Source organism: Polyodon spathula, chromosome 32 (assembly GCF_017654505.1).
Source record: "Polyodon spathula isolate WHYD16114869_AA chromosome 32, ASM1765450v1, whole genome shotgun sequence".
Lineage (NCBI taxonomy): Eukaryota > Metazoa > Chordata > Actinopteri > Acipenseriformes > Polyodontidae > Polyodon > Polyodon spathula.
In genome coordinates this window covers 7,345,545-7,369,544 of record NC_054565.1, presented here as the reverse complement: position 1 = coordinate 7,369,544, position 24,000 = coordinate 7,345,545, and the positions used below count along the sequence as shown (strand labels likewise).

Genomic DNA, 24,000 nt, shown 5'->3' with positions numbered 1-24,000 from the left:
ACGAGGCTGTGTGCAGCGCGCGCCGGGGGCTGTGTGTAACGAGGCTGTGTGCAGCGCGCGCCGGGGGCTGTGTGTAACGAGGCTGTGTGCAGCGCGCGCCGGGGGCTGTGTGTAACGAGGCTGTGTGCAGCGCGCGCCGGGGGCTGTGTGTAACGAGGCTGTGTGCAGCGCGCGCCGGGGGCTGTGTGTAACGAGGCTGTGTGCAGCGCGCGCCGGGGGCTGTGTGTAACGAGGCTGTGTGCAGCGCGCGCTGGGGGCTGTGTGTAACGAGGCTGTGTGCAGCGCGCGCCGGGGGCTGTGTGTAACGAGGCTGTGTGCAGCGCGCGCTGGGGGCTGTGGGGGCTGTGTGCAGCGCGCGGCTGTGTGCAGCTGTGCGCTGGGGGCTGTGTGTAACGAGGCTGTGTGCAGCGCGCGCCGGGGGCTGTGTGTAACGAGGCTGTGTGCAGCGCGCGCCGGGGGCTGTGTGTAACGAGGCTGTGTGCAGCGCGCGCCGGGGGCTGTGTGTAACGAGGCTGTGTGCAGCGCGCGCCGGGGGCTGTGTGTAACGAGGCTGTGTGCAGCGCGCGCCGGGGGCTGTGTGTAACGAGGCTGTGTGCAGCGCGCGCCGGGGGCTGTATCTCTTGCAAACGCTTCATTATTTTGCAGTATGGACTCCTAATGTTTAAAATCTTCAATAAATAAAAGGCTCTGAGGCTATAATGGAGTACAAATCATATTTCTTTATTTTTGGGGTCTCGCTTTCCCAAGCTTTTTCTCCTCTTGCCGTCGCACTCGCCAGACTCTCCCAATCCGATCCGGTCTCTGGTTCTGGTCGGTGCCAGTGCTGGTGTGAGCGGCCCGTCTTCACACTGCCTTCCTGCTCTTTCAGATTCCCTTTGGAAGGAGGCTCAGGGCTGTGCGCCACGTCATTTATCAGTCTTTACAAACACAGTGCGGGGAATTGCAGTCTTTATATGGGGACTTGTGGAAGATGCATGCTGAGCTCCTATGAGGCTGGGAGATAGTGTAATGCATGCTGATCTATGAGGCTGGGAGACAGTGTAATGCATGCTGATCTATGCAGGGTAATGCATGGATCTGGGAGACAGTGTAATGCATGCTGATCTATGAGGCTGGGAGGCAGTGTAATGCATGCTGATCTATGAGGCTGGGAGACAGTGTAATGCATGCTGATCTATGAGGCTGGGAGACAGTGTAATGCATGCTGATCTATGAGGCTGGGAGGCAGTGTAATGCATGCTGATCTATGAGGCTGGGAGGCAGTGTAATGCATGCTGATCTATGAGGCTGGGAGACAGTGTAATGCATGCTGATCTATGAGGCTGGGAGGTAGTAAAATGCATGCTGATCTATGAGGCTGGGAGACAGTGTAATGCATGCTGATCTGTGAGGCTGCGAGACAGTGTAATGCATGCTGATCTATGAGGCTGGGAGACAGTGTAATGCATGCTGATCTGTGAGGCTGGGAGACAGTGTAATGCATTGTGAGCTCCTATGAGGCTGCGTTACCTTGTTTTGCATGCTGAGCTCACAGGAGGAGGGTGACATTTTTTACCCATATAAAACAGTGGAAACTCATTTAAAAGAAAATGCTAATCCAATATCTGCTTTTTTTTTATTTTTTTCTATTTTCAGTACTTCATGCATTAAAGGGTTAATACCAGCTTTGGGCGAGTTCTCACTTTGTCCCTTTGGAAAATCAAACTAAAACCAAACCCTCCTTGCAGAATAACTTCCACAACTCCACACTGTCCTGAGTGAAGGGTGCGGCTGTCCTGTGTGTGCAGCCCTCGTGCATCAGATTCACTGTCCTGTGTGTGCAGCCCTCGTGCATCAGATTCACTGTCCTGTGTGTGCAGCCCTCGTGCATCAGATTCACTGTCCTGTGTGTGCAGCCCTGTGCATTTCTATGGGAGAATGTCTTGTAATGTATTAAACTGAACTAAATACTTTAGAATAAATGAAAGCTGCTATCCTTTTTATCTAAATGAAATATAAACAGTAACGGCTGGGCTCGATAACACTTTTCAGAAACACTTGTTTTTCCTCTTTGCTCCAGTAAGCCCCCACCCCCCTGCTCTCAGTGTCTCACTCAGGGCAGGCAGCAGCTGTCCTGGTTGGCGTGACTCTTACTCTCCCCCCCTCCCCCCCTGCACACCTGTCTCCAGATCTCACTCGCTCTCCTGAGCTTTGCCTTCTTTGGTGCTGCTGCTCCGCACCGGCCTCGTAAACACTGCAGTGAGAGAAGCAGCAGCGAGCGACGCGGTAATGAAGATCAGGAAGAATCCGCGCAGCCCCGCTGTCTGACTGCTCCCTCGCCGCGCAGCCCCGCTGTCTGACTGCTCCGCGCTTCGGGCTGTTTTGTGACGGGTTTGTTCCCCTCGTCTCAGAATCCGCGCAGCCCCGCTGTCTGACTGCTCCGCGCTTCGGGCTGTTTTGTGACGGGTTTGTTCCCCTCGTCTCAGAATCCGCGCAGCCCCGCTGTCTGACTGCTCCGCGCTTCGGGTTGTTTTGTGACGGGTTTGTTCCCCTCGTTTCACGAGTCTCGAGCGTCTCCAACTTGATTTAAAACTTTACTCTTTGTTAAATCTCTTTGCTCCAGTAATCCATCGCTCTCCTTCGCTTGCATTTCTAATAGTCCTTCTTTAGCTGTGGTAGATCTGTAGTTCTATAAAATATTAAACTTTATTCTTTATAATAACTTCTCAAATCTCTTCGCTCCAGTAATCCATCGCTCTCCTTCGCTTGCATTTCTAATAGTCCTTCTTTAGTTGTAATCTTTAAAACTTTTTTTTTATTTTCTTCTTTATAATAACTTATCTGTTTCTCCTTTAATAATAAAAACTAATAAAAAAAGGATTCACTTCAAGTGAAAACTACACTTTTCAGCCACACGAAAATCCTACATCTGACTTAATTTTTTTTTTAAACTTTGAACTAAATCACCAGTGTTTTTTTTTGTTTTGTTTGTTTTATCCTCATTTCATCCTGTTACCAAAAAACAAAACAGAAAAACAAACAGTGTCTCCAGCAGACTGCTGTGGGCCAGCTTCACTGATCATTGACCACATCCAGCAACAGGCTGGTTTCACAGACCCAAGTCGAGTTTTTATTGTTGCGATATTATTATTATTATTTATTATTATTATTATTATTATTATTATTATTATTATTATTGCTCCTGAGTGTTTTAAAAGTTATGGAAAAAGAACAGGGTTAAACGCTCAATCAGAATTCTACCAGGTGAGACTAAAGTCAAGAAACGCTTTTGTCTGCTTGACTCGGTTTCTTCTAGTTCTGCCTGAGAATTGTGCTTGAGCGTTTCCATGTTCTTAAGTACGAGACCAGCGCTAATGGGGGGGGGTCTGTGAAACTAGCCATGAGACTCCTTACTCCCGTGTTACAATCCCCCCCCCCCCCCCCCCCCCCATCTACACGTGGGCTGGCTCGGAGGACGCCATGCTGCTGGCTCTGGACTCCGTGTTTCCGTGGCGCTGAATGGCTGAGCGTGGCAGGGTCAGGGTGCAGCAGGACACGCCGACGGTGGCCTCGGGCAGCTCGTGGTCCTGCCCCCACTCGTTGAGCGCGGGGTCGAAGGTCTGCACACTCTTCTTGTAGCGCTTGTCGCTCTCGTTCCAGCCCCCAAGTAGGTACAGCCTGCCGTCCACGGAGGTGAGGCCGGCTGTGCTGACCCCCATGGGCAGGGGCGCCACGTAGCTCCACTGGCCGGTGGCTGGGTTGAAGCTCTCCACGGGCAGCACGTCCACTCGCTCGCCCCGCGGCCCCAGCTGGCTGCCCCCCACCACGTAGGCTCTGTCCCCGAGGGAGGCGGCGCAGTGCCATCCACGGGGGGTGCTGAGATCCGCCGCCTGCGCCCAGCTGTCCGTGGTTGGGTCGTAGCGGCTCACTGTGCGCGAATAGGCGCTGTTGATGTAGCCGCCAGTCACCAGGATGGTCCCGTTGACCGTGGCCGAGGCATGGCAGCACCGTGGCATCTCCATGACCGCCCGTGGCTGCCAGGCATTGCTGGACGGCATGTAGCACTCAATCGTGGACAGGATCCCCTCGGCGCTGCGCCCCCCGATTGCAAACAGCTGCCCGTCGAGGGCGCTCAGGCTGAAGTGGGTGCGGCGCTGGCGCATGCTGGCCAGGTGCAGCCAGGAGTTGAAGCGCGGGTCATACCTGCAGAGGAGAGGGAGGAGCAAACACAGGGAACGCTGTCAAAGACACAGTCCCGGCAGACAGACACTGCAGACAGTCCTGTGTCCCAGCAGACAGACAGAGCACAGTGTAACACAGACACTGCAGACAGTCCTGTGCGCACACACAGTCCCAGCAGACAGACAGAGCACAGTGTAACACAGACACTGCAGACAGTCCCGTGCGCACACACAGTCCCAGCAGACAGACAGAGCACAGTGTAACACAGACACTGCAGACAGTCCTGTGCGCACACACAGTCCCAGCAGACAGACAGAGCACAGTGTAACACAGACACTGCAGACAGTCCCGTGCGCACACACAGTCCCAGCAGACAGACAGAGCACAGTGTAACACAGACACTGCAGACAGTCCCGTGCACACATGCAGCACACACGCATTACCTGCAGAGGTTGCTGACAGCGTGCTTGGCCTGGTTGCGTGCATCATTCTGATCCTCCCCACCCGCCACGTACAGGAAGCCGTCCATCACAGCCACGCACTGGTTGAAGCTCTTGGCCGGCATCTCGGAGAGCTTGTGCCACGCAAGGGAGTCGGGGTCCCTGCAGAGCACCTCCCTGCTCAGGGCCTTCTCCGTGAGCGAGGGCCGGCCCCCCACGGTCACCAGGGCGGAGTGGCCAGCCCTGCTCCGGGTGCGCTGTGACTGCAGCCCGTTCTGCTGGAAGGGCAGGAGGTGGTAGTTCATGGCTTCCACCAGCAGCCGGTGGCACTCGGGGTCCTGCATCATGCGGGGCACGGGCTGCACGTGGCTCACCAGCTCCTGGGCGGGGATGGTGCCGAAGCGCACGTGTCCCAGAAGCTCGGCGGCGTGGCGACTCCGGGGCTGGTCGAACTCCAGCCAGCGGAGGGCGCTGTGGAAGGCGTCGAGCTCGGAGGGGAGCACCAGGGCGTCGTCGCTCAGCAGCTCACGGATCTGCTCCAGGGTGAGTCGCAGGAAGTGGTCGGACCGGGAGAACTCCGTGAAGGAGGCCCGGATGAAGCCGCGCGCCGCCTCTGCGGCTCCGTTCAGCCCGTACGCCGCGGCGATGTTGGAGATGTACATGCAGTTCTCCACGCTCATCTCCTGCAGCAGGAAGTCGCTGCACATCTGCACCAGCTGTGGGATCTGAAGGGCGGTGGCAGTGGCCACGGTGCAGCCGATGGTGTACAGGGACAGGTTGACTCTACCCATGTAGGCGTAGGTGATTACACTGGCCAGCCCGAGCGGGGACAGGGAGTCCAGCTCCACCCTCTGCACCCCGGGGTCCTTCTTCAGCAGCTCCCGGAAGTGCAGGCTGCAGGAGGCCATGACCAGCTTGTGGACGTCGAAGGACTTGGTCTTGGTGGCCAGCACCAGGTCGGTGAGGAGACGCTCCTGCCGCATGCGGCTGAACTCCTCCAGCAGGGCGGCACCGTGCTCGGGGTGCACCATCTCCGTGGAGCTGCAGGGGGACCCTGAGTCCCGCAGCCCGTTCAGCAGGTTCAGGTGGTCCACCTCCAGCGGGGTCTCCTCAATCAGCACCCTTCCGGAGACAGGCAGAGGCTTCTCCAGCGACACGGGCTGCCGCTGACGAGCGCTCTTCTTCTTGGGGGCCATGGCAGCTGGGTGGCTGGCTCGGTAGCTGGCTGGTTGGCTGGTTGGGTGGTTGGCTCAGAGGCTAGGTGGTTCGCTGGTTGGGTGGCTGGCTGGCTGGGTAGCTGGGTAGCTGTGTGGCTGGTTGGATGGTTGGTTCGCTGGTTTGGTGGTTGTACAGGTGCAGGCAGGTGATGGAGAGATTGAGAAAGGAGGGAGGGAGGGTAGTCCTGAGCAAGGGGGAGCACTGCTCTGTGGGAAGAGAAGGAGAGAAGTCATTTTAATTAGAAATCACACACCTGCCTCAATACATTTATGAAAGTGTAACTCGAACACTCAGCAATCATCACAGAAGAAATGTGGAGGTCTAGCCGGCAAAACGTTTCCACAGAAGCATCCTGGATATTCAACAGGAAGCTGAAGACGCTGAGGGTTCTTTTTTGATACACAAGAAGTAATCCTGCAGCTTCGCCTGGCATCTGTTTCGGGCACTGAAGGGTTAACTGCGCCCTGTGCCACGTGCTCCTGCTCTTCATCTGCCCTGGTAAGGAATCAACACCCGTCCCAAAATAGTGATGAGGGGAGCATTCCTGAGCTTGTTTATTAGCGTGAAGGGGTCCTGTTACAGGCGGGGCTATTAATATCCACACAGAGAGGACAGGAACTTTACTGGCTGGAGGGGAGGGGAGGGGAGGAGTTATATTTAGAGAGTGCTGCTGTTTTTATTCTAGACTCTGGAATTTGGAAAATTCCCCTCACGGCAGCAAAGACCAAAACAAGGGGTCTGGCTTTAGAAGCCTTTTACTTCCAGAATGGAAATCACAGTGTTTATTATCAAGAGATACAAAGAAAATATTAAAAACACCCTTTCAGTTTTACACTATGAAAAATAAATGCCAGACCTGCCTTCAACTGCCTGGAATCCTGCTGTGTCTGTTTGTAATCCATAGGGACGTAAAGATCACAGCGGTATGGTAACGCATAGGGAAACATTGTAAAGACCACAGCGGTATGGTAACGCATAGGGAAACATTGTAAAGATCACAGTGGTGTGGTAACACATAGGGATACATTGTAAAGATCACAGCGGTGTGGTAACGCATAGGGAAACATTGTAAAGATCACAGTGGTGTGGTAACGCATAGGGAAACATTGTAAAGATCACAGCGGTGTGGTAACGCATAGGGAAACATTGTAAAGATCACAGCGGTGTGGTAACGCATAGGGAAACATTGTAAAGATCACAGCGGTGTGGTAACGCATAGGGAAACATTGTAAAGATCACAGTGGTGTGGTAACGCATAGGGAAACATTGTAAAGATCACAGCGGTGTGGTAACGCATAGGGAAACATTGTAACGATCACAGCGGTGTGGTAATGCATATTGAAATCATGGCAAGCCAGGGTCGGCTGTGATAGATGCCCTGGTAGAGCCATGGGAAAGGCAAGCACTGTCACTGCGCTCAGTGATAATAAGGGCTGCATGTCTGATGACTGTTGAGATCTCAGTGGATCAGTATAAAGGAGTCAGTAAGAAAGCTGTGTTGACGGCTCTCTTCAGGTTTTGCTATCAAATGCTCTCAGGTCTTTCTGTTCCTCTGAGAGTTTCCTCTCAGTGAAAGATGACCTTTCCAGGACCAGCACACAGTGAAGAGCAATTCTGTGATCTATTACAATCCAGAGAAACGCTTTGAAAAGCTCTTACCTGAGTTTCTAATGCCTGTCTCTCTGTCTCAGTGCGTCTGTCTGTCTGTCCCCGGGCGCAGTGTGTCTGGCTGGCTGGCTGGTCCAAGGGAGAGTGAGGAGCTTCAGAGGCTACTTTGAGAGACACTGAGGGGTCCTGAAATTGGAGAGAGCTCCCCCCCCCCCCCCCTTCCTGTCACATGTGAGCTGTTGCTGGACTGGAAAATCACTGCCTGACACTGACACACACACACACACACACACTGACACACACTGACACACGGGCACACAGACTGGCACACACAGACACACAGACAGAATGAGGGTCTGGGCAGATGAGGGACCAGGTGAACGAGGGACAGGGAGAATAGGGACTGGGAGAATGAGGAACTGGGCATTTTCTTAACAAGTCAGAGAAAAGTCTGTATTTACTGTTGTTGTCATTTTTAGTTGAGTTCTTTGGCACACCCTTACCACACTCGGCCCCTTCCGTTAGCCTACCCTGGGTAAAGGATCTCTCTCAGTGGTAGTGACAGGTGCTCGGTGTGTGTGTGTGTGTGTGTGTGTGTGTGTGTGTGTGTGTGTGTGTGTGTGTGTGTGTGTGTGTGGGGGGGGGGGGGTGATATTCCATTATTAGCGCTCAGTCAGGGTCAGGCACACTCCAGCAGTGTCTCCTGAGCCAGCAACTCATTCTGTCAGCACTGAAGAGGCTGGAGGATGAAACGCAGTCACTCGATTTCTTTAGAGTTTGTAGATTCAGCACTGATGTGTGTGTGTGTGTAGCAAACATTGCGATCATGCAACATTGTGTGTGTGTAGCAAACATTGCGATCATGCAACATTGTGTGTGTAACAAACTTTGTGATCATGCAACATTGTGTGAGTGTGTAGCAAACTTTGTCCTGCAACATTTTGGGGACGGGGGGGGGGTAATAATAATTATAATTATTGTGAAACAGGCACACGCCTCCACTGCATTTAAAGCGCAGTTCAGTACAAAAAGGACGACCTCGTCACTTGCAGTTATACGAGCAATCCCTTCCTCTTCCCAATGACGCTATTCCAACCTCTTCCGGCGAGCGCTGCTCCGTGTCAGCTGAATCCGTCCCCGGTGAGGGCAGGAGAGCGGCTTCCGGTGAGGGGTTTTACCAGCAGTAGAGATGGCGGTCACGCTGCTGGAGGCTGTGGAGAAACTGCAGTCCAGACTGTCTGAAAACCAGGAACCAAAAAGGGTAAATCCGCGTTAATACAATCACATCGACAACATACACCGAGGCATGCAGGCGAAGCAGCGCAGCGAGAGGGACAAGGGTTTACAAAAACACTACAGCAGCTTTCCTGGGGCGGGGGTAATAAACAACGCAGCGAGTCTAGTAAACAGTGTTTCATTAGATTCAGCACAGAAAGTCGAGTGCGATTGTGGCTTCACACGGGAGCAGTCCACGTCAGCCAGCACGCTGCCGGGGTCCTCGCGTCATGATAATAACATTTACACATGTCTGTACTGGCCCACGTCGATGTGTTTCTGAGTTTGCTCATAATCTCCATAGTGAGGTGTTACGCATTTATTTTGTCTCAGTCTTGCTGCTTCATTTGCGCGTTAAAAAGAGCAGTGTATTTTGTGTGTGTGTGTGTGACGGGTAACAGTGCGGGCCGGTGTGTAACTAGTGCTACGCGTTATTCTGCCATGTGAGCATATGTGTGTGCGTTTTAGATTGGCAGGCATTCACCTGGATACTGTGATGATACTGATGTGATTTAAATGCAAAGCAATGGAATTGGGTGTGTGTTTGAACTCTCTCTCTCCCCCTCCCCCTCTCTCAGCTGCTGAAGACTCTGAAGAGGCTCAGTGATCTGCCCATCACTGTTGATATCCTGGTGGTGAGTGCAGTCAGTCAGAGCCCTGTGTTCCATGCAGGGGTGGAGAGCAGACTCCTCTTACACTTTCACACATTGCAGCTTTTACTAAGCCACTGATTTGCCACAGTGTGCTGGTAACAAGAGCAGGTGCTTCTTATTAAGATCCTAGTAAAACCAGGAACCTGGAAGGGTTCTATAGTGGAACTGGGAGGGGTTCTATAGTGGAAGTGGGAGGGGTTCTATAGTGTTGACTCTCGTGTGCTCCGCCCCTCAGGACTCAGGTGTGGGGAAGGCAGTGAACGCACTGCGGAAGCATGAGCAGGTCGGGGACCACGCCAGGAGCCTGGTGGCAAAGTGGAAGAAACTGGTCCCTCAGGAAGCAGAGAAGTGGGGACTGGGAGTGGGAGGCGGGGGAGTGGGAGTGGTACTGGGTCTGGGAGGCGGGGGAGTGGTACTGGGTCTGGGAGTGGGAGTGGCACTGGGTCTGGGTGTGGGAGGTGGGGGAGTGGGAGTGGGAGTGGCACTGGGTCTGGGAGAGGGAGGCGTGGGAGTGGCACTGGGTCTGGGAGTGGGAGTGGGGAGTGTGGAGTGGGAGGCCTAGAGTGGTCCCTCACCCTCCCCCCCCCTAGGGATCCCCCCCCGGATGGGGGGGGGGGGGGTGTGGCGATGGTTGTATTTTGTTATAGTGTTCACTGAAATATGCATTAATAAAAACGTGTGCAGGGACTGCGGAGAGCAGGGGACTGTAAGGAGCAGCCCTGCTGTGAAACACTCGCTCAGCATCCGCGCTGCACAGCAGTGTTCTCCCTGCAGACTTCATAGACAACGTTTAAACAAACTGGGATAAAAAACTCCACTCACTTCTCTCTGTGTCTCTCTCTTTCTCTGTCTCTGTCTGTCTGTTTCTGTGTCTCTCTCTCTCTCTCTCTCTCTCTCTCTCTCTCTCTCTCTCTCCTCCCTTTCCTGACAGACCCAGTCCTGCCCACCGTCGCTCCCAGAGCAAAGTGGGGGGGTCCAACAAGAAGCGCGCTCGAGACCCCTCCCCTGAGGAAGAGCAAGGCTACCCGTCTCCTCCCCAGCACCCCTACAGCGCCCCCTACGCTCAGCGAGGCGGATACCAGTCAGAGGGGTACGAGAGCCCAGCCCTGGAGGAGGAGGAGGAGGAGGAGGAGGACAGGGGGGTGACAGAGGCAGACAGCCCCCAGCACTGCTCCAGCAGCCCCCCCTACAGGCAGGGGTACGAGGTGGAGGAGGACAGGCACTCTCCAGAGCAGCCTAAACCTGCGCACAAGGACCCCCACAGAGAGAGGGAGAAAGCAAAGGCGCACCACAAGAGCAGAGACCGGGACAGGGAAAGACACAGCGATGGGACAGCGGCGCCGGAGAGGCAGAAGGGCAGTTCTGGCAGACAGGGGGCAGCAGAAAGCAGCTGGGAGGAGGCAGGGGGCAGGGGACACAACCTGGACTCAAAGAAGCGAGGCAGGGAAGCAGGGATTCCCCCAGCCCCCTCGGAGCCCCGCAGGCAACACCGACACAGAGACACGGAGTCCGACAGGACCAGCACATCTGGAGCAGCCCGGCCCGTATCAGCAGGGGAGCGGGACAGAGAGAGAGGGAAGAGGAGGAGCAGCACGGGTGAGTGGAGCAGTGCGGCCCTCTGGCACGCCTTTATAATATATAACAGACCCTGATAGTGATGAGATCCAGCCCTCTGGCACGCCTTTATAATATATAACAGACCCTGATAGTGATGAGATCCAGCCCTCTGGCACGCCTTTATAATATATAGCACAGAACAGACCCTGAGACCCTGATAGTGAGATCCAGCCCTCTGGCACGCCTTTATAATATATAACAGACCCTGATAGTGATGAGATCCAGCCCTCTGGCACGCCTTTATAATATATAACAGACCCTTTATAATAATATACACTAGACCCTGATAGTGATGAGATCCAGCCCTCTGGCACGCCTTTATAATATATAACAGACCCTGATAGTGATGAGATCCAGCCCTCTGGCACGCCTTTATAATATATAACAGACCCTGATAGTGATGAGATCCAGCCCTCTGGCGCCTTTATAATATATAACAGATGAGATCCAGCACTCTGAAATGCCTTTATAAATATAGAACTAGACCCTGATAGTGATGAGATCCAGCCCTCTGCGGCACGGAAAATATTATATATGGGATCCTAACACTACTCAGGTGATAGTGATGAGATCAGTCCCCCTCTGGCACGCCTTTATAATATATAACAGACCCTGATAGTGATGAGAGATCCGTCCCTGGCACGCCTGTATAATATATAACAGACCCTGATAGTGATGATCTCCGCCCTCTGGCAATAATATATATTTGTCCCTGATAGTCACTACTATAGGTCGCCCTCTGGCGGGCCTTTATAAAGATAGTGGGATCCAGACGCACGCCTGATAGGTGACTATCCAGCCCTCTGGCACGCAGTTTATATATATAACAGACCCTGATAGTGACACATCCACAACCCTGATAACGCCTTTATAATATACAGCACCTGATAGTGATGAGATAACAGACCCTGATAGTGATGAGATCCAGCACTTATAATATATAGCACTAGACCCTGATAGTGATGAGATCCAGCCCTCTGGCATGCCTTTATAATATACACAGACCCTGATAGTGATGAGACTCTGGCACGCCTTTATAATATATAACAGACCCTGATAGTGATGAGATCCAGCCCTCTTGTTTCTGTGTAATATTCCAGCGCTTTGTGATTGTTCTCCAGGTAAATCTCGAGGAGTGCCTGAGGAGGAGGAGGGGCTGGGGGTGGAGAAGGAGAGGGAGGTGGAAGGGGACCAGACCGCCATGTCCTTCGAGTCCTACCTCAGCTACGACATCCCGCAGGTGAAGAGGAAGAAGAAGAATCCCAGCCGCCCCCCGCCGGCCCCCCACAACCCCCCCAAAACAAACAGGACGCAGCCGATCAAGAGAGCCAGCCAGGAGCCGCCACAGAACCAGCGAGAGAAGAGCAGGAAGGTGAGAGAGAGAGAGAGAGTGAGGGAGAGATGCACTGACACACACACACACACACGCACACACACACACACACACACAGAGTGAGGGAGAGACACCCAGAGAGAGAATGTGATAGAGACAAGCACAGTTGAGCGCGGCTCCTGCAGTGTTGTAATGAATACAGATTGACAGTTTGTGGAGGATGCAGCGTCCCCAGTGGAGTTCATATGCTTAACACGCAGCGCTGGATTCATGTTTCTCTCTCTCTCTCTCTCTCTCTCTCTCTCTCTCTCTCTCTCTCTCTGATTCAGATCAGTGACATCATCCCAGTGCTGCCGGATATTCCCCTGCCAGCCATCCAGCCCAACTACCGGCCCCTCCCCTCGCTGGACCCCACGCCCCTGTCACCTCAGAGACGCAAAGGTGAGCCCCCCGGCCTCAGTAATCATTTAAAGGGCTACGTGTTTTTCAAGTGCTAAACGTTCAGACGCTCCCAGTGTTGACGCCGTCTCCTCGGTGCCGGGTCTCGTGGTGTTTGATTGGTTCCCGTGTTGACGCTGTCTCCTCGGTGCCGGGTCTCGTGGTGTTTGATTGGTTCCCGTGTTGACGCTGTCTCCTCGGTGCCGGGTCTCGTGGTGTTTGATTGGTTCCCGTGTTGACGCTGTCTCCTCGGTGCCGGGTCTCGTGGTGTTTGATTGGTTCCCGTGTTGACGCTGTCTCCTCGGTGCCGGGTCTCGTGGTGTTTGATTGGTTCCCGTGTTGACGCTGTCTCCTCGGTGCCGGGTCTCGTGGTGTTTGATTGGTTCCCGTGTTGACGCTGTCTCCTCGGTGCCGGGTCTCGTGGTGTTTGATTGGTTCCCGTGTTGACGCTGTCTCCTCGGTGCCGGGTCTCGTGGTGTTTGATTGGTTCCCGTGTTGACGCTGTCTCCTCGGTGCCGGGTCTCGTGGTGTTTGATTGGTTCCCGTGTTGACGCTGTCTCCTCGGTGCCGGGTCTCGTGGTGTTTGATTGGTTCCAGTGTTGACGCTGTCTCCTCGGTGCCGGGTCTCGTGGTGTTTGATTGGTTCCCGTGTTGACGCTGTCTCCTCGGTGCCGGGTCTCGTGGTGTTTGATTGGTTCCCGTGTTGACGCTGTCTCCTCGGTGCCGGGTCTCGTGGTGTTTGATTGGTTCCAGTGTTGACGCTGTCTCCTCTCTCCTCTCCTCAGTGCCGCTCGCGTCTCCGGAGGATGATGATCAGGGCTTCACGGGCCGGCGCTTGAATTCCAAAATGGCGGTGTACTCGGGATCCAAGACCTCCTACCTGCCCAAGATGATGAGCCTGTATGAGCAGTGCATTCGCGTGCTGCAGAACAACATCGACTGTGAGGGACTGAACCGCGCTGCATAGCACAGCACAGCACAGCCACACTGAACTGCACACAGCACAGCACAGCCACACTGTACTGCACACAGCACAGCACAGCCACACTGTACTGCACACAGCACAACATAACAATGTTGTACTGCACACCCACGCCTCACCACATGAGACCACACCCAGACCACACCAATATTGACCCTGTATGAATAGTGTATCTCAGAGTGCTGCAGTAAGAGTCCTCCTCACCCTTGTGTGTGTCTCCCCAGCGATCGACGAGGTGGGGGGGGTTCCCTACGAGATCCTGGAGCCCGTTCTGGAGAGATGCACCCCGGAACAGCTGTACAGAATCGAGCAGTGCAACCAGGTGAGTGCAGCGAGTCTCAGCCTGCCATCGAGCAGAGCGACCAGGGGAGCGCAGCGAGTCTCAGCCTGCCATCGAGCAGAGCGACCAGGGGAGCGCAGCGAGGCTCAGCCTGCCATCGAGCAGAGCGACCAGGGGAGCGCAGCGAGGCTCAGCCTGCCATCGAGCAGAGCGACCAGGGGAGCGCAGCGAGGCTCAGCCTGCCATCGAGCAGAGCGACCAGGGGAGCGCAGCGAGGCTCAGCCTGCCATCGAGCAGAGCGACCAGGGGAGCGCAGCGAGGCTCAGCCTGCCATCGAGCAGAGCGACCAGGGGAGCGCAGCGAGGCTCAGCCTGCCATCGAGCAGAGCGACCAGGGGAGTGCAGCGAGGCTCAGCCTGCCATCGAGCAGAGCGACCAGGGGAGTGCAGCGAGGCTCAGCCTGCTTGCAGCCTGCCCTCCATTCTGTATGCATGTCAGTTTGTGTGATTTTCTCTCTCCCCCTCTCTCTCCTCCTCCTCTCTCTCAGTGCTTCATGGAGGACTCTAATGAGCTGTGGACGAGACACTGTCAGCGGGATTTCCGCAGGGAGAGTCCACAGGAGTTTGAGTCCTGGAGGGAGATGTACCTGCGGCTGCACGACGAGAGAGAGGAGAGACTGAGACTGCTGACCCAGAACATCAGCTCTGCGCACGCCAGCCGGCCCAAAGGTACCCCTTCACCCTTCACCCTTCACCCTTCACCCCTCTCCCACTCTCCCCTCCTGAGGGCAGTGTTGCCGTGATTGAATTTGCGTGTGTCTAGCGTGTGTTTCTCATGTTCTGTCCCTGCAGGTCGTCAGGTGAAGATGGCGTTTGTGAACTCGATAGCGAAGCCGCCGCGGGACGTCCGGAGACGGCAGGAGAGATTCGGCACAGCCAGTGGGAGCACGAGCGCCAGCACCAGCCAGGCAGCGCCAATCAAGTGAGGGGCTGGGCTGTGGTGGGGGGGTTGATGATGATGTGAGGGTTCGCTGCTCCCCCGGTCTCCACGGAGCTGCAGCGAGGGTTCGCTGCTCCCCCCGGTCTCCACGGAGCTGCAGCGAGGGTTCGCTGCTCCCCCGGTCTCCACGGAGCTGCAGTTGTTTGACAGGCTGTGTCTCTGGTTTCCTCTGCAGGATCAGGCCAGTGTTCCCCAGCTTCATGTCCATTCGCACCAGCAGCACCAGTCCCAGCGGGGGAGGGGGAGGCAGCGCTGCCTACGAGGGGCCCGGCACCAGTGCAGGAGGGGGGGGCAGCGCTGCCTACGAGGGGCCCAGCACCAGCGGGGGGCCCGCTAGCAACAAGCCCCTCGTAAAGAGTGAGTACTGGGGCTCTCTCTCTCTCTGTCTTTGTGTGTGTGTCTCTCTGTGTCTGTCTGTCTGAGATAATGAGCTGTGTCTCGTCTCCTCTCTGATTCTCTCCTCTCTCTATTTGAGATAGTGAGCTGTGTCTCGTCTCCTCTCTGATTCTCTCCTCTCTCTCTCTCTGTTTGAGATAGTGAGCTGTGTCTCGTCTCCTCTCTGATTCTCTCCTCTCTTTCTCTCTCTGAGATAATGAGCTGTGTCTCGTCTCCTCTCTGATTCTCTCCTCTCTGTGTTTCAGAGATTGCTCCGATGATGGCGAAGACGATCAAAGCGTTCAAGAACCGTTTCTCTCGACGGTGAGGTGGAGAGCGTGGTCGGATGTGGGGATGATTCTCACCCAAAACCACACCATGGACCCGGAGACACGCCTTGCCCCGCCCCCTGGGGATTTTAAAAAAGCCAAAATGTCTGGCCCTCTCTCTCTGTCTCTGTCTCTGTCTCTCTCTCTCTCTCTCTCTCTCTCTCTCTCTCTCTGTCTCTCTCTCTCTCTCTCTCTGTCTCTCTCTCTCTCTCTCTCTCTGTCTCTCTCTCTCTCTCTCTCTCTCTCTCTCTCTCTCTCTCTGTCTCTCTCTCTCTCTCTGTCTCTGTCTGTCTCTCTCTCTCTCTCTGTCTCTGTCTGTCTCTCTCCCGTTGCAGAGCAGTGTGATCCATTCCGGGTTTTACTAGGAGTTTAGTGAGACACGGTGGAGCTTGTTGCCACTGCACTGGAGCTGCTGTTAACCCTGGAGTGGGTGAAGTGTGATTGCCAGCCCTGCTCTCTGTCTCTGAGAAGCACTGAGTCTGTCAAACGATGTCATGCGATTTCACTCGAGAGGTGGGGGGGGGGATAATTTTGTATAAACATTTGAATCGGGAGCCGCCAGTCCGCAGGAGAATCTATTAAGTGTTTAGAAATAAAAGCGTTCCTGAGCGCAGCAAAAAGTCATGACAAATGTTTTAGCAAAAATGTTTTTATTTTATTTTTTAATGTATGTATTTAAAATAGGAAAATGGAAACGTGTGTGTGTGTGTGTGTTTCAGAATAGGAAAGCCTTCTTCCTGAATCTAATGATGGGGTGGGTGGGGGGGGGGGGTGATTGAGCACAGCCAAGCGCGCTCCGAGTAATTCCAGCTTCAGATCCCGGAGGCGACCAGGTGTGCCGCTGCTTCCTTTTCTACTTCTGATGATAACAACTTTTTTGGTTTCTTCCTCCTTTCTGTGTGAAATTGTTCCAGATGAATATTTTATGAAAACAAGATTGTGTAGCAAGGATATTGAGATTGTTTCTCTGAGTAAAATATTAATAAAAAATACATAACTGAGTTATTGTGTTACGAATTTTGTCTTTAAAGGTGTGTGTGTGTGAAGGGTGAAGTAGATCTGATGTGTGTGTGTGTGTGTGTGAAGGGTGAAGTAGATCTGATCTCTGTGTGTGTGAAGGGTGAAGTAGATCTGATCTCTGTGTGTGTGTGTGAAGGGTGAAGTAGATCTGATCTCTGTGTGTGTGTGTGAAGGGTGAAGTAGATCTGATCTCTGTGTGTGTGAAGGGTGAAGTAGATCTGATCTCTGTGTGTGTGTGTGAAGGGTGAAGTAGATCTGATCTGTGTGTGTGAAGGGTGAAGTAGATCTGATCTCTGTGTGTGTGAAGGGTGAAGTAGATCTGATCTCTGTGTGTGTGAAGGGTGAAGTAGATCTGATCTGTGTGTGTGAAGGGTGAAGTAGATCTGATCTGTGTGTGTGTGTGTGAAGGGTGAAGTAGATCTGATCTCTGTGTGTGTGAAGGGTGAAGTAGATCTGATCTGTGTGTGTGAAGGGTGAAGTAGATCTGATCTGTGTGTGTGAAGGGTGAAGTAGATCTGATCTGTGTGTGTGTGAAGGGTGAAGTAGATCTGATCTGTGTGTGTGTGTGAAGGGTGAAGTAGATCTGATCTGTGTGTGTGAAGGGTGAAGTAGATCTGATCTCTGTGTGTGTGAAGGGTGAAGTAGATCTGATCTCTGTGTGTGTGAAGGGTGAAGTAGATCTGATCTGTGTGTGTGAAGGGTGAAGTAGATCTGATCTGTGTGTGTGAAGGGTGAAGTAGATCTGATCTGTGTGTGTGAAGGGTGAAGTAGATCTGATCTGTGTGTGTGAAGGGTGAAGTAGATCTGATCTGTGTGTGTGAAGGGTGAAGTAGATCTGATCTGTGTGTGTGTGTGTGAAGGGTGAAGTAGATCTGATCTGTGTGTGTGAAGGGTGAAGTAGATCTGATCTGTGTGTGTGTGTGTGTGTGAAGGGTGAAGTAGATCTGATCTGTGTGTGTGAAGGGTGAAGTAGATCTGATCTGTGTGTGTGAAGGGTGAAGTAGATCTGATCTGTGTGTGTGAAGGGTGAAGTAGATCTGATCTGTGTGTGTGTGTGTGAAGGGTGAAGTAGATCTGATCTGTGTGTGTGAAGGGTGAAGTAGGTCTGATCTGTGTGTGTGTGTGTGAAGGGTGAAGTAGATCTGATCTGTGTGTGTGAAGGGTGAAGTAGATCTGATCTGTGTGTGTGAAGGGTGAAGTAGATCTGATCTGTGTGTGTGAAGGGTGAAGTAGTGTGTGTGTGTGAAGGGTGAAGTAGATCTGATCTGTGTGTGTGAAGGGTGAAGTCGATCTGATCTGTGTGTGTGAAGGGTGAAGTAGATCTGATCTGTGTGTGTGAAGGGTGAAGTAGATCTGATCTGTGTGTGTGAAGGGTGAAGTAGATCTTATCTGTGTGTGTGAAGGGTGAAGTAGATCTGATCTGTGTGTGTGAAGGGTGAAGTAGATCTGATCTGTGTGTGTGAAGGGTGAAGTCGGTCTGATCTGTGTGTGTGTGTGTGTGAAGGGTGAAGTAGATCTGATCTGTGTGTGTGAAGGGTGAAGTCGGTCTGATCTGTGTGTGTGTGTGTGAAGGGTGAAGTAGATCTGATCTGTGTGTGTGAAGGGTGAAGTCGGTCTGATCTGTGTGTGTGTGAAGGGTGAAGTAGATCTGATCTGTGTCTGTGAAGGGTGAAGTAGATCTGATCTGTGTGTGTGAAGGGTGAAGTCGGTCTGATCTGTGTGTGTGTGTGTGTATAAACACAGATCTGACTCACAGTTGTGTTTGAAGTTTCATATAAACACGCATTTTTTAATTGTCATGATTAGATGTATGTATGCTATAGTAATATCGTAATGTTACAGTATCTGAGTGGGAGAAGGGGTCTTACTATTATTTAATCAGTAAGGCGAGTCGTTTTTGAAGTAGCGTTTTGATGTCAATATGAAGGTAAAGCTGGTGGGTCTGTGTTTGGTTAAAATATTCATCCAGATTTTGAGTGATTCCAGCATTTGTCCACAAGAGTGCGCTCGACCCGCACACACATGTGCTTGAAGACGTCACGACGCGGTATTGCCAGCGAAGGAATTATTACAGAAACACCCGAACCACGTGTCGGGGGGGCTGAAGCCGAACCTGCATGCGTCATGTGGGTGCGCGGAAGCCGTGTCCTGGATCACGTGTGCCTCGCTTTGCTGTCTTGCCTCAGGACCGGGTTGGAGTTTTTTAGAGTCGGGGTGTCAAACCGGCATGGCGGGTCACGGAGGCCATGGGCATGGGCACGGCTGCGGGTGCGAGGGCCAACACGACCCGGCGGAGAGGGGGCTGGAGTTCGGTCTGTACCAAAAAATCGACATCGAGAAACTGCAGTGCTTGAACGAGAGCCGGGAGGGGGCTGGAAAGCTGGTCTTCAAACCGTGGGAAGAGCGGAGAGACAGGGAGAAGGTAGCGTTATCACCGTGCCGATCATAATACTGATAATACGAATCGATCGATACACCGTCTGCAGAGCAGGGCGGAAACACAGAGCCGGGGCAGGTCTGGGAAACTGGAGCCCCAATGCACGGTCAGGTTCATTCAGGAGCCCCGGTGCACGGTCAGGTTCATTCAGGAGCCCCGGTGCACGGTCAGGTTCATTCAGGAGCCCCGGTGCACGGTCAGGTTCATTCAGGAGCCCCGGTGCACGGTCAGGTTCATTCAGGAGCCCCGGTGCACGGTCAGGTTCATTCAGGAGCCCCGGTGCACGGTCAGGTTCATTCAGGAGCCCCGGTGCACGGTCAGGTTCATTCAGGAGCCCCGGTGCACGGTCAGGTTCATTCAGGAGCCCCGGTGCACGGTCAGGTTCATTCAGGAGCCCCGGTGCACGGTCAGGTTCATTCAGGAGCCCCGGTGCACGGTCAGGTTCATTCAGGAGCCCCGGTGCACGGTCAGGTTCATTCAGGAGCCCCGGTGCACGGTCAGGTTCATTCAGGAGCCCCGGTGCACGGTCAGGTTCATTCAGGAGCCCCGGTGCACGGTCAGGTTCATTCAGGAGTCAAGATGTCGCCAGTTTGTGCCCCTTATCAGTTTCACTCAAACGATAATAATAAAACAAGCGTTCCTGCCCGATACAGAGCAGAGGTGTGCTTTACTTGTTCTACTTTTTTCTCGATCTCGTTTGGGAACATGCAATTCAAACCTGTACTTTATTTTTATATATATATATATATATATATATATATATATATATATATATATATATATATTGCATGTGTATTAATTAGTAACACGTGTATAGTTTCTCATGGCTATTGGTTTTGAAATGCACTGAAACTGTTTGCAGAGCCTGCTTTCATTGAAGAACACTCTCTCTCTCTCTCTCTCTCTCTCTCTCTCTCTCTCTCTCTCTCTCTCTCTCTCTCTCCCTCTCAGTTCGTGGAAAGTGACGGTGATGAGGAGCTTCTCTTCAATATTCCGTAAGAGCGACGCACACACAGATAGACAGACTGACAAAAACACACACAGACAGACACACTGACAGAAACACACACAGACAGACACACTGACGTTGCACACGTGTTGTTGCAGGTTCACGGGCAGTGTGAAGTTGAAGGGGGTGATTTTGATTGGAGACGATGATGACAGCCACCCTGCTGAGATGAGGCTGTGAGTCTGGGGGGGGTGTGTGTGTGTGTCTGATGACAGCCATCCTGCTGAGATGAGGCTGTGAGTCTGGGGGGGGTGTGTGATGACAGCCACCCTGCTGAGATGAGGCTATGAGTCTGGGGGGGGTGTGTGATGACAGCCACCTTGCTGAGATGAGGCTGTGAGTCTGGGGGGGGTGTGTGATGACAGCCACCCTGCTGAGATGAGGCTGTGAGTCTGGGGTGGTGTGTGATGACAGCCACCCTGCTGAGATGAGGCTGTGAGTCTGGGGGGGGTGTGTGATGACAGCCACCCTGCTGAGATGAGGCTGTGAGTCTGGGGGGGTGTGTGATGACAGCCACCCTGCTGAGATGAGGCTGTGAGTCTGGGGGGGTGTGTGATGACAGCCACCCTGCTGAGATGAGGCTGTGAGTCTGGGGGGGGTGTGTGATGACAGCCACCCTGCTGAGATGAGGCTGTGAGTCTGGGGGGGCCACCTTGTGTGATGACAGCCACCCTGCTGAGATGAGGCTGTGAGTCTGGGGGGGGTGTGTGATGACAGCCACCCTGCTGAGATGAGGCTGTGAGTCTGGGGGGGTGTGTGTGATGACAGCCACCCTGCTGAGATGAGGCTGTGAGTCTGGGGGGGTGTGTGTGATGACAGCCACCCTGCTGAGATGAGGCTGTGAGTCTGGGGGGGGTGTGTGATGACAGCCACCCTGCTGAGATGAGGCTGTGAGTCTGGGCGGCCGGGGGTGTGATGGCAGGTCAGTGTAATGTGTGCTCTCCGCTCTGCCAGGTATAAGAACTGTGCCCACATGTCGTTCGATGATACGGCGCGGGAACCAGACCAGACGTTCCGGCTGAATCGCGACCCCACGGGAGAGCTGGAGTACCCCACCAAGTACGCAGTGCTGCCAGCGCTTCCACACCATTGAGAGAGAATCGATAACACTGGCAATCTGAATCACAGCTCTGTCTCTGTGTGTCTCCCTGTCTGTCTCTCCCTCTCAGGATCGCTCGTTTCTCCGGAGTCACTCACCTCTCCATTCACATCTCTCTGAACTTCGGCAGTGAGACGACGCGTGTGTACTACATCGGACTGCGCGGAGAGTTCACACAGGTCAGTGCGAGCGTGTGTCTGACTGCCTGCCTGTAGGGGGGGGTGTGTGTGTGTGACTGCCTGTCACCGGTGTATCTGTGTGTCTGGTGTGCGTGTCGGTGTTTGTGGTGTGTTGTGGTGTGTGTGCGTGTCGGTGTTTGTGGTGTGTTGTGGTGTGTGTGCGTGTCGGTGTTTGTGGTGTGTTGTGGTGTGTGTGCGTGTCGGTGTTTGTGGTGTGTTGTGGTGTGTGTGCGTGTCGGTGTTTGTGGTGTGTTGTGGTGTGTGTGCGTGTGGGTGTTTGTGGTGTGTTGTGGTGTGTGTGCGTGTCGGTGTTTGTGGTGTGTTGTGGTGTGTGTTGTGTGTGTGTTTGTGGTGTGTTGTGGTGTGTGTGCGTGTCGGTGTTTGTGGTGTGTTGTGGTGTGTGTGCGTGTCGGTGTTTGTGGTGTGTTGTGGTGTGTGTGCGTGTGTGTGCGTGTGGTGTGTTGTGGTGTGTGTGCGTGTGTGTTTGTGTGTGTGTGTGTGTGTGTGTGTGTGTGTTTGTGTGTTGTGGTGTGTGTGCGTGTCGGTGTTTGTGGTGTGTGTGGTGTGTGTGCGTGTGGTGTGTTGTGGTGTGTTGTGGTGTGTGTGCGTGTGGTGTGTTGTGGTGTGTTGTGGTGTGTGTGCGTGTGTGGTGTTTGTGGTGTGTTGTGTGTGTGTGTCGGTGTGTGTGGTGTGTTGTGTGTGTGTGTGTGTGTGCGTGTGTGTTTGTGGTGTGTTGTGGTGTGTGTGCGTGTCGGTGTTTGTGGTGTGTTGTGGTGTGTGTGCGTGTCGGTGTTTGTGGTGTGTTGTGGTGTGTGTGCGTGTCGGTGTTTGTGGTGTGTTGTGGTGTGTGTGCGTGTCGGTGTTTGTGGTGTGTTGTGGTGTGTGTGCGTGTCGGTGTTTGTGGTGTGTTGTGGTGTGTGTGCGTGTGGTGTTTGTGGTGTGTTGTGGTGTGTGTGCGTGTGTGTTTGTGGTGTGTTGTGGTGTGTGTGCGTGTGTGTTTGTGGTGTGTTGTGTGTGTGTGTGTGTGTGTGTGTGTGTTTGTGGTGTGTTGTGGTGTGTGTGTGTCGGTGTTTGTGGTGTGTTGTGGTGTGTGTGCGTGTCGGTGTTTGTGGTGTGTTGTGGTGTGTGTGCGTGTCGGTGTTTGTGGTGTGTTGTGGTGTGTGTGCGTGTCGGTGTTTGTGGTGTGTTGTGGTGTGTGTGCGTGTGGGTGTCGGGTGTTGTGGTGTGTTGTGGTGTGTGTGCGTGTCGGTGTTTGTGGTGTGTTGTGGTGTGTGTGCGTGTGCGTGTCGGTGTTTGTGGTGTGTTGTGGTGTGTTGTGGTGTGTGCGTGTGTGTTTGTGTGTGTGCGTGTGGTGTGTGTGCGTGTCGGTGTTTGTGGTGTGTTGTGGTGTGTGTGCGTGTCGGTGTTTGTCTGCAGGTAGCAAAATAACATCAGTAAATAGATTCCCAGCAGAGGATGCTGTGAGTTAAGATCCATATGCTGACTCTCTCTCTCTCTTCTCTCCTCTCTCTCTGTCTCTGTCTCTCTCAGGCTCACAGACACGAGGTGACCATCTGCACCTATGAGGCTTCAGCCAACCCCGCTGACCACAAAGTGGACGTGTTGAGCACGCAGTCTCACTTCATCTCCTGAGCCTGCTCGTACCTCTGCAGCAGTGGCACTTGTAATAATAAAGGACCCTGCTGGGGGATAATAAAGCTGCCGTTGTCTTCTGCAGTACGAGAGGTTTTCAGTTGTGTTTAAACAGCCGCTTCACAGTGGGCTTTACCTGAGGGCAGGGGGGGGTCCATTCCTGGCTTTCAATTCCACTGCCCTTTAAAATCGATTCCACTTCCCTTTATAATCAATTCCAGTCCCTCTGTAAGCAATTCCACTTCCCTTTATAATCAATTCCACTTCCCTTTATAATCAATTCCAGTCTCTTTATAATCAATTCCAGTCCCTTTGTAAACAATTCCACTTCCCTTTCTAATCGATTCCACTTCCCTTTGTAATCAATTCCACTTCCCTTTATAATCAATTCCACTTCCCTTTATAATCAATTCCAGTCCCTCTGTAAACAATTCCACTTCCCTTTATTATCAATTCCAGTCCCTTTGTAAACAATTCCACTTCCCTTTATAATCAATTCCACTTCCCTTTATAATCAATTCCACTTCCCTTTATAATCAATTCCAGTCCCTTTGTAAACAATTCCACTTCCCTTTATAATCAATTCCAGTCCCTTTGTAAACAATTCCACTTCCCTTTATTATCAATTCCAGTCCCTTTGTAAACAATTCCACTTCCCTTTATAATCAATTCCAGTCCCTTTGTAATCGATTCCACTTCCCTTTATAATCAATTCCAGTCCCTTTGTAAACAATTCCACTTCCCTTTCTAATCGATTCCACTTCCCTTTGTAATCAATTCCACTTCCCTTTATAATCAATTTCCTTTATAATCAATTCCACTTCCCTTTATAATCAATTCCACTTCCCTCTGTAATCAATTCCACTTCCCTTTATAATCAATTCCACTTCCCTTTATAATCAATTCCAGTCCCTTTG

At 52.9% G+C, this 24,000-nt stretch overlaps 3 protein-coding genes and 1 long non-coding RNA gene across 4 annotated transcripts; 3 read left to right on the top strand and 1 right to left on the bottom strand.

Moving 5' to 3' along the window:
* The first annotated feature begins 1,066 nt into the window (after positions 1-1,066).
* Positions 1,067-1,504, top strand: LOC121303345. The gene is made up of 2 exons (XR_005947779.1): positions 1,067-1,329; positions 1,400-1,504. It is a non-coding gene; the product is annotated as an uncharacterized LOC121303345 (long non-coding RNA).
* Positions 1,505-2,701: 1,197 nt separating this feature from the next.
* On the bottom strand, positions 2,702-7,626 carry klhl43 (kelch-like family member 43). Its single transcript, XM_041233964.1, has 3 exons — positions 7,479-7,626; positions 4,605-6,025; positions 2,702-4,182 (listed from the first exon to the last, which is right to left on the bottom strand). The coding sequence occupies exons 2-3, from the start codon at positions 5,795-5,797 to the stop codon at positions 3,432-3,434; spliced, it is 1,944 nt and encodes a 647-aa protein (XP_041089898.1). The 5' UTR covers positions 5,798-6,025; positions 7,479-7,626; the 3' UTR covers positions 2,702-3,431.
* Positions 7,627-8,569: 943 nt separating this feature from the next.
* On the top strand, positions 8,570-15,871 carry eloa (elongin A). The gene is made up of 12 exons (XM_041234130.1): positions 8,570-8,688; positions 9,281-9,337; positions 9,591-9,703; positions 10,287-10,951; positions 12,094-12,344; positions 12,635-12,746; positions 13,529-13,684; positions 13,950-14,047; positions 14,552-14,732; positions 14,856-14,985; positions 15,179-15,360; positions 15,645-15,871. Exons 1-12 carry the CDS (start codon positions 8,617-8,619, stop codon positions 15,704-15,706), a joined length of 2,079 nt encoding a protein of 692 aa, XP_041090064.1. The 5' UTR covers positions 8,570-8,616; the 3' UTR covers positions 15,707-15,871.
* Positions 15,872-18,854: 2,983 nt separating this feature from the next.
* Positions 18,855-23,148, top strand: pithd1 (PITH (C-terminal proteasome-interacting domain of thioredoxin-like) domain containing 1). The gene is made up of 6 exons (XM_041233833.1): positions 18,855-19,149; positions 20,116-20,159; positions 20,272-20,349; positions 21,128-21,232; positions 21,343-21,451; positions 22,982-23,148. The coding sequence occupies exons 1-6, from the start codon at positions 18,955-18,957 to the stop codon at positions 23,081-23,083; spliced, it is 633 nt and encodes a 210-aa protein (XP_041089767.1). The 5' UTR covers positions 18,855-18,954; the 3' UTR covers positions 23,084-23,148.
* Positions 23,149-24,000: the final 852 nt, after the last annotated feature.

Bases quoted from the DNA above. Each gene is read 5' to 3' on its own strand.
- klhl43 (XM_041233964.1), bottom strand. From the start codon at position 5,797: ATGGCCCCCAAGAAGAAGAGCGCTCGTCAGCGGCAGCCCGTGTCGCTG. The intron at 4,183-4,604 runs GTAATGCGTGTG...TCTCCTCTGCAG, and splicing joins GCTGTCAGCAACCTCTGCAG to GTATGACCCGCGCTTCAACT.
- eloa (XM_041234130.1), top strand. From the start codon at position 8,617: ATGGCGGTCACGCTGCTGGAGGCTGTGGAGAAACTGCAGTCCAGACTG. The intron at 12,345-12,634 runs GTGAGAGAGAGA...TCTCTGATTCAG, and splicing joins AGCGAGAGAAGAGCAGGAAG to ATCAGTGACATCATCCCAGT. The intron at 12,747-13,528 runs GTGAGCCCCCCG...TCCTCTCCTCAG, and splicing joins GTCACCTCAGAGACGCAAAG to TGCCGCTCGCGTCTCCGGAG.
- pithd1 (XM_041233833.1), top strand. From the start codon at position 18,955: ATGGCGGGTCACGGAGGCCATGGGCATGGGCACGGCTGCGGGTGCGAG. The intron at 19,150-20,115 runs GTAGCGTTATCA...TCTCCCTCTCAG, and splicing joins AGCGGAGAGACAGGGAGAAG to TTCGTGGAAAGTGACGGTGA. The intron at 21,233-21,342 runs GTACGCAGTGCT...TCTCCCTCTCAG, and splicing joins GAGCTGGAGTACCCCACCAA to GATCGCTCGTTTCTCCGGAG.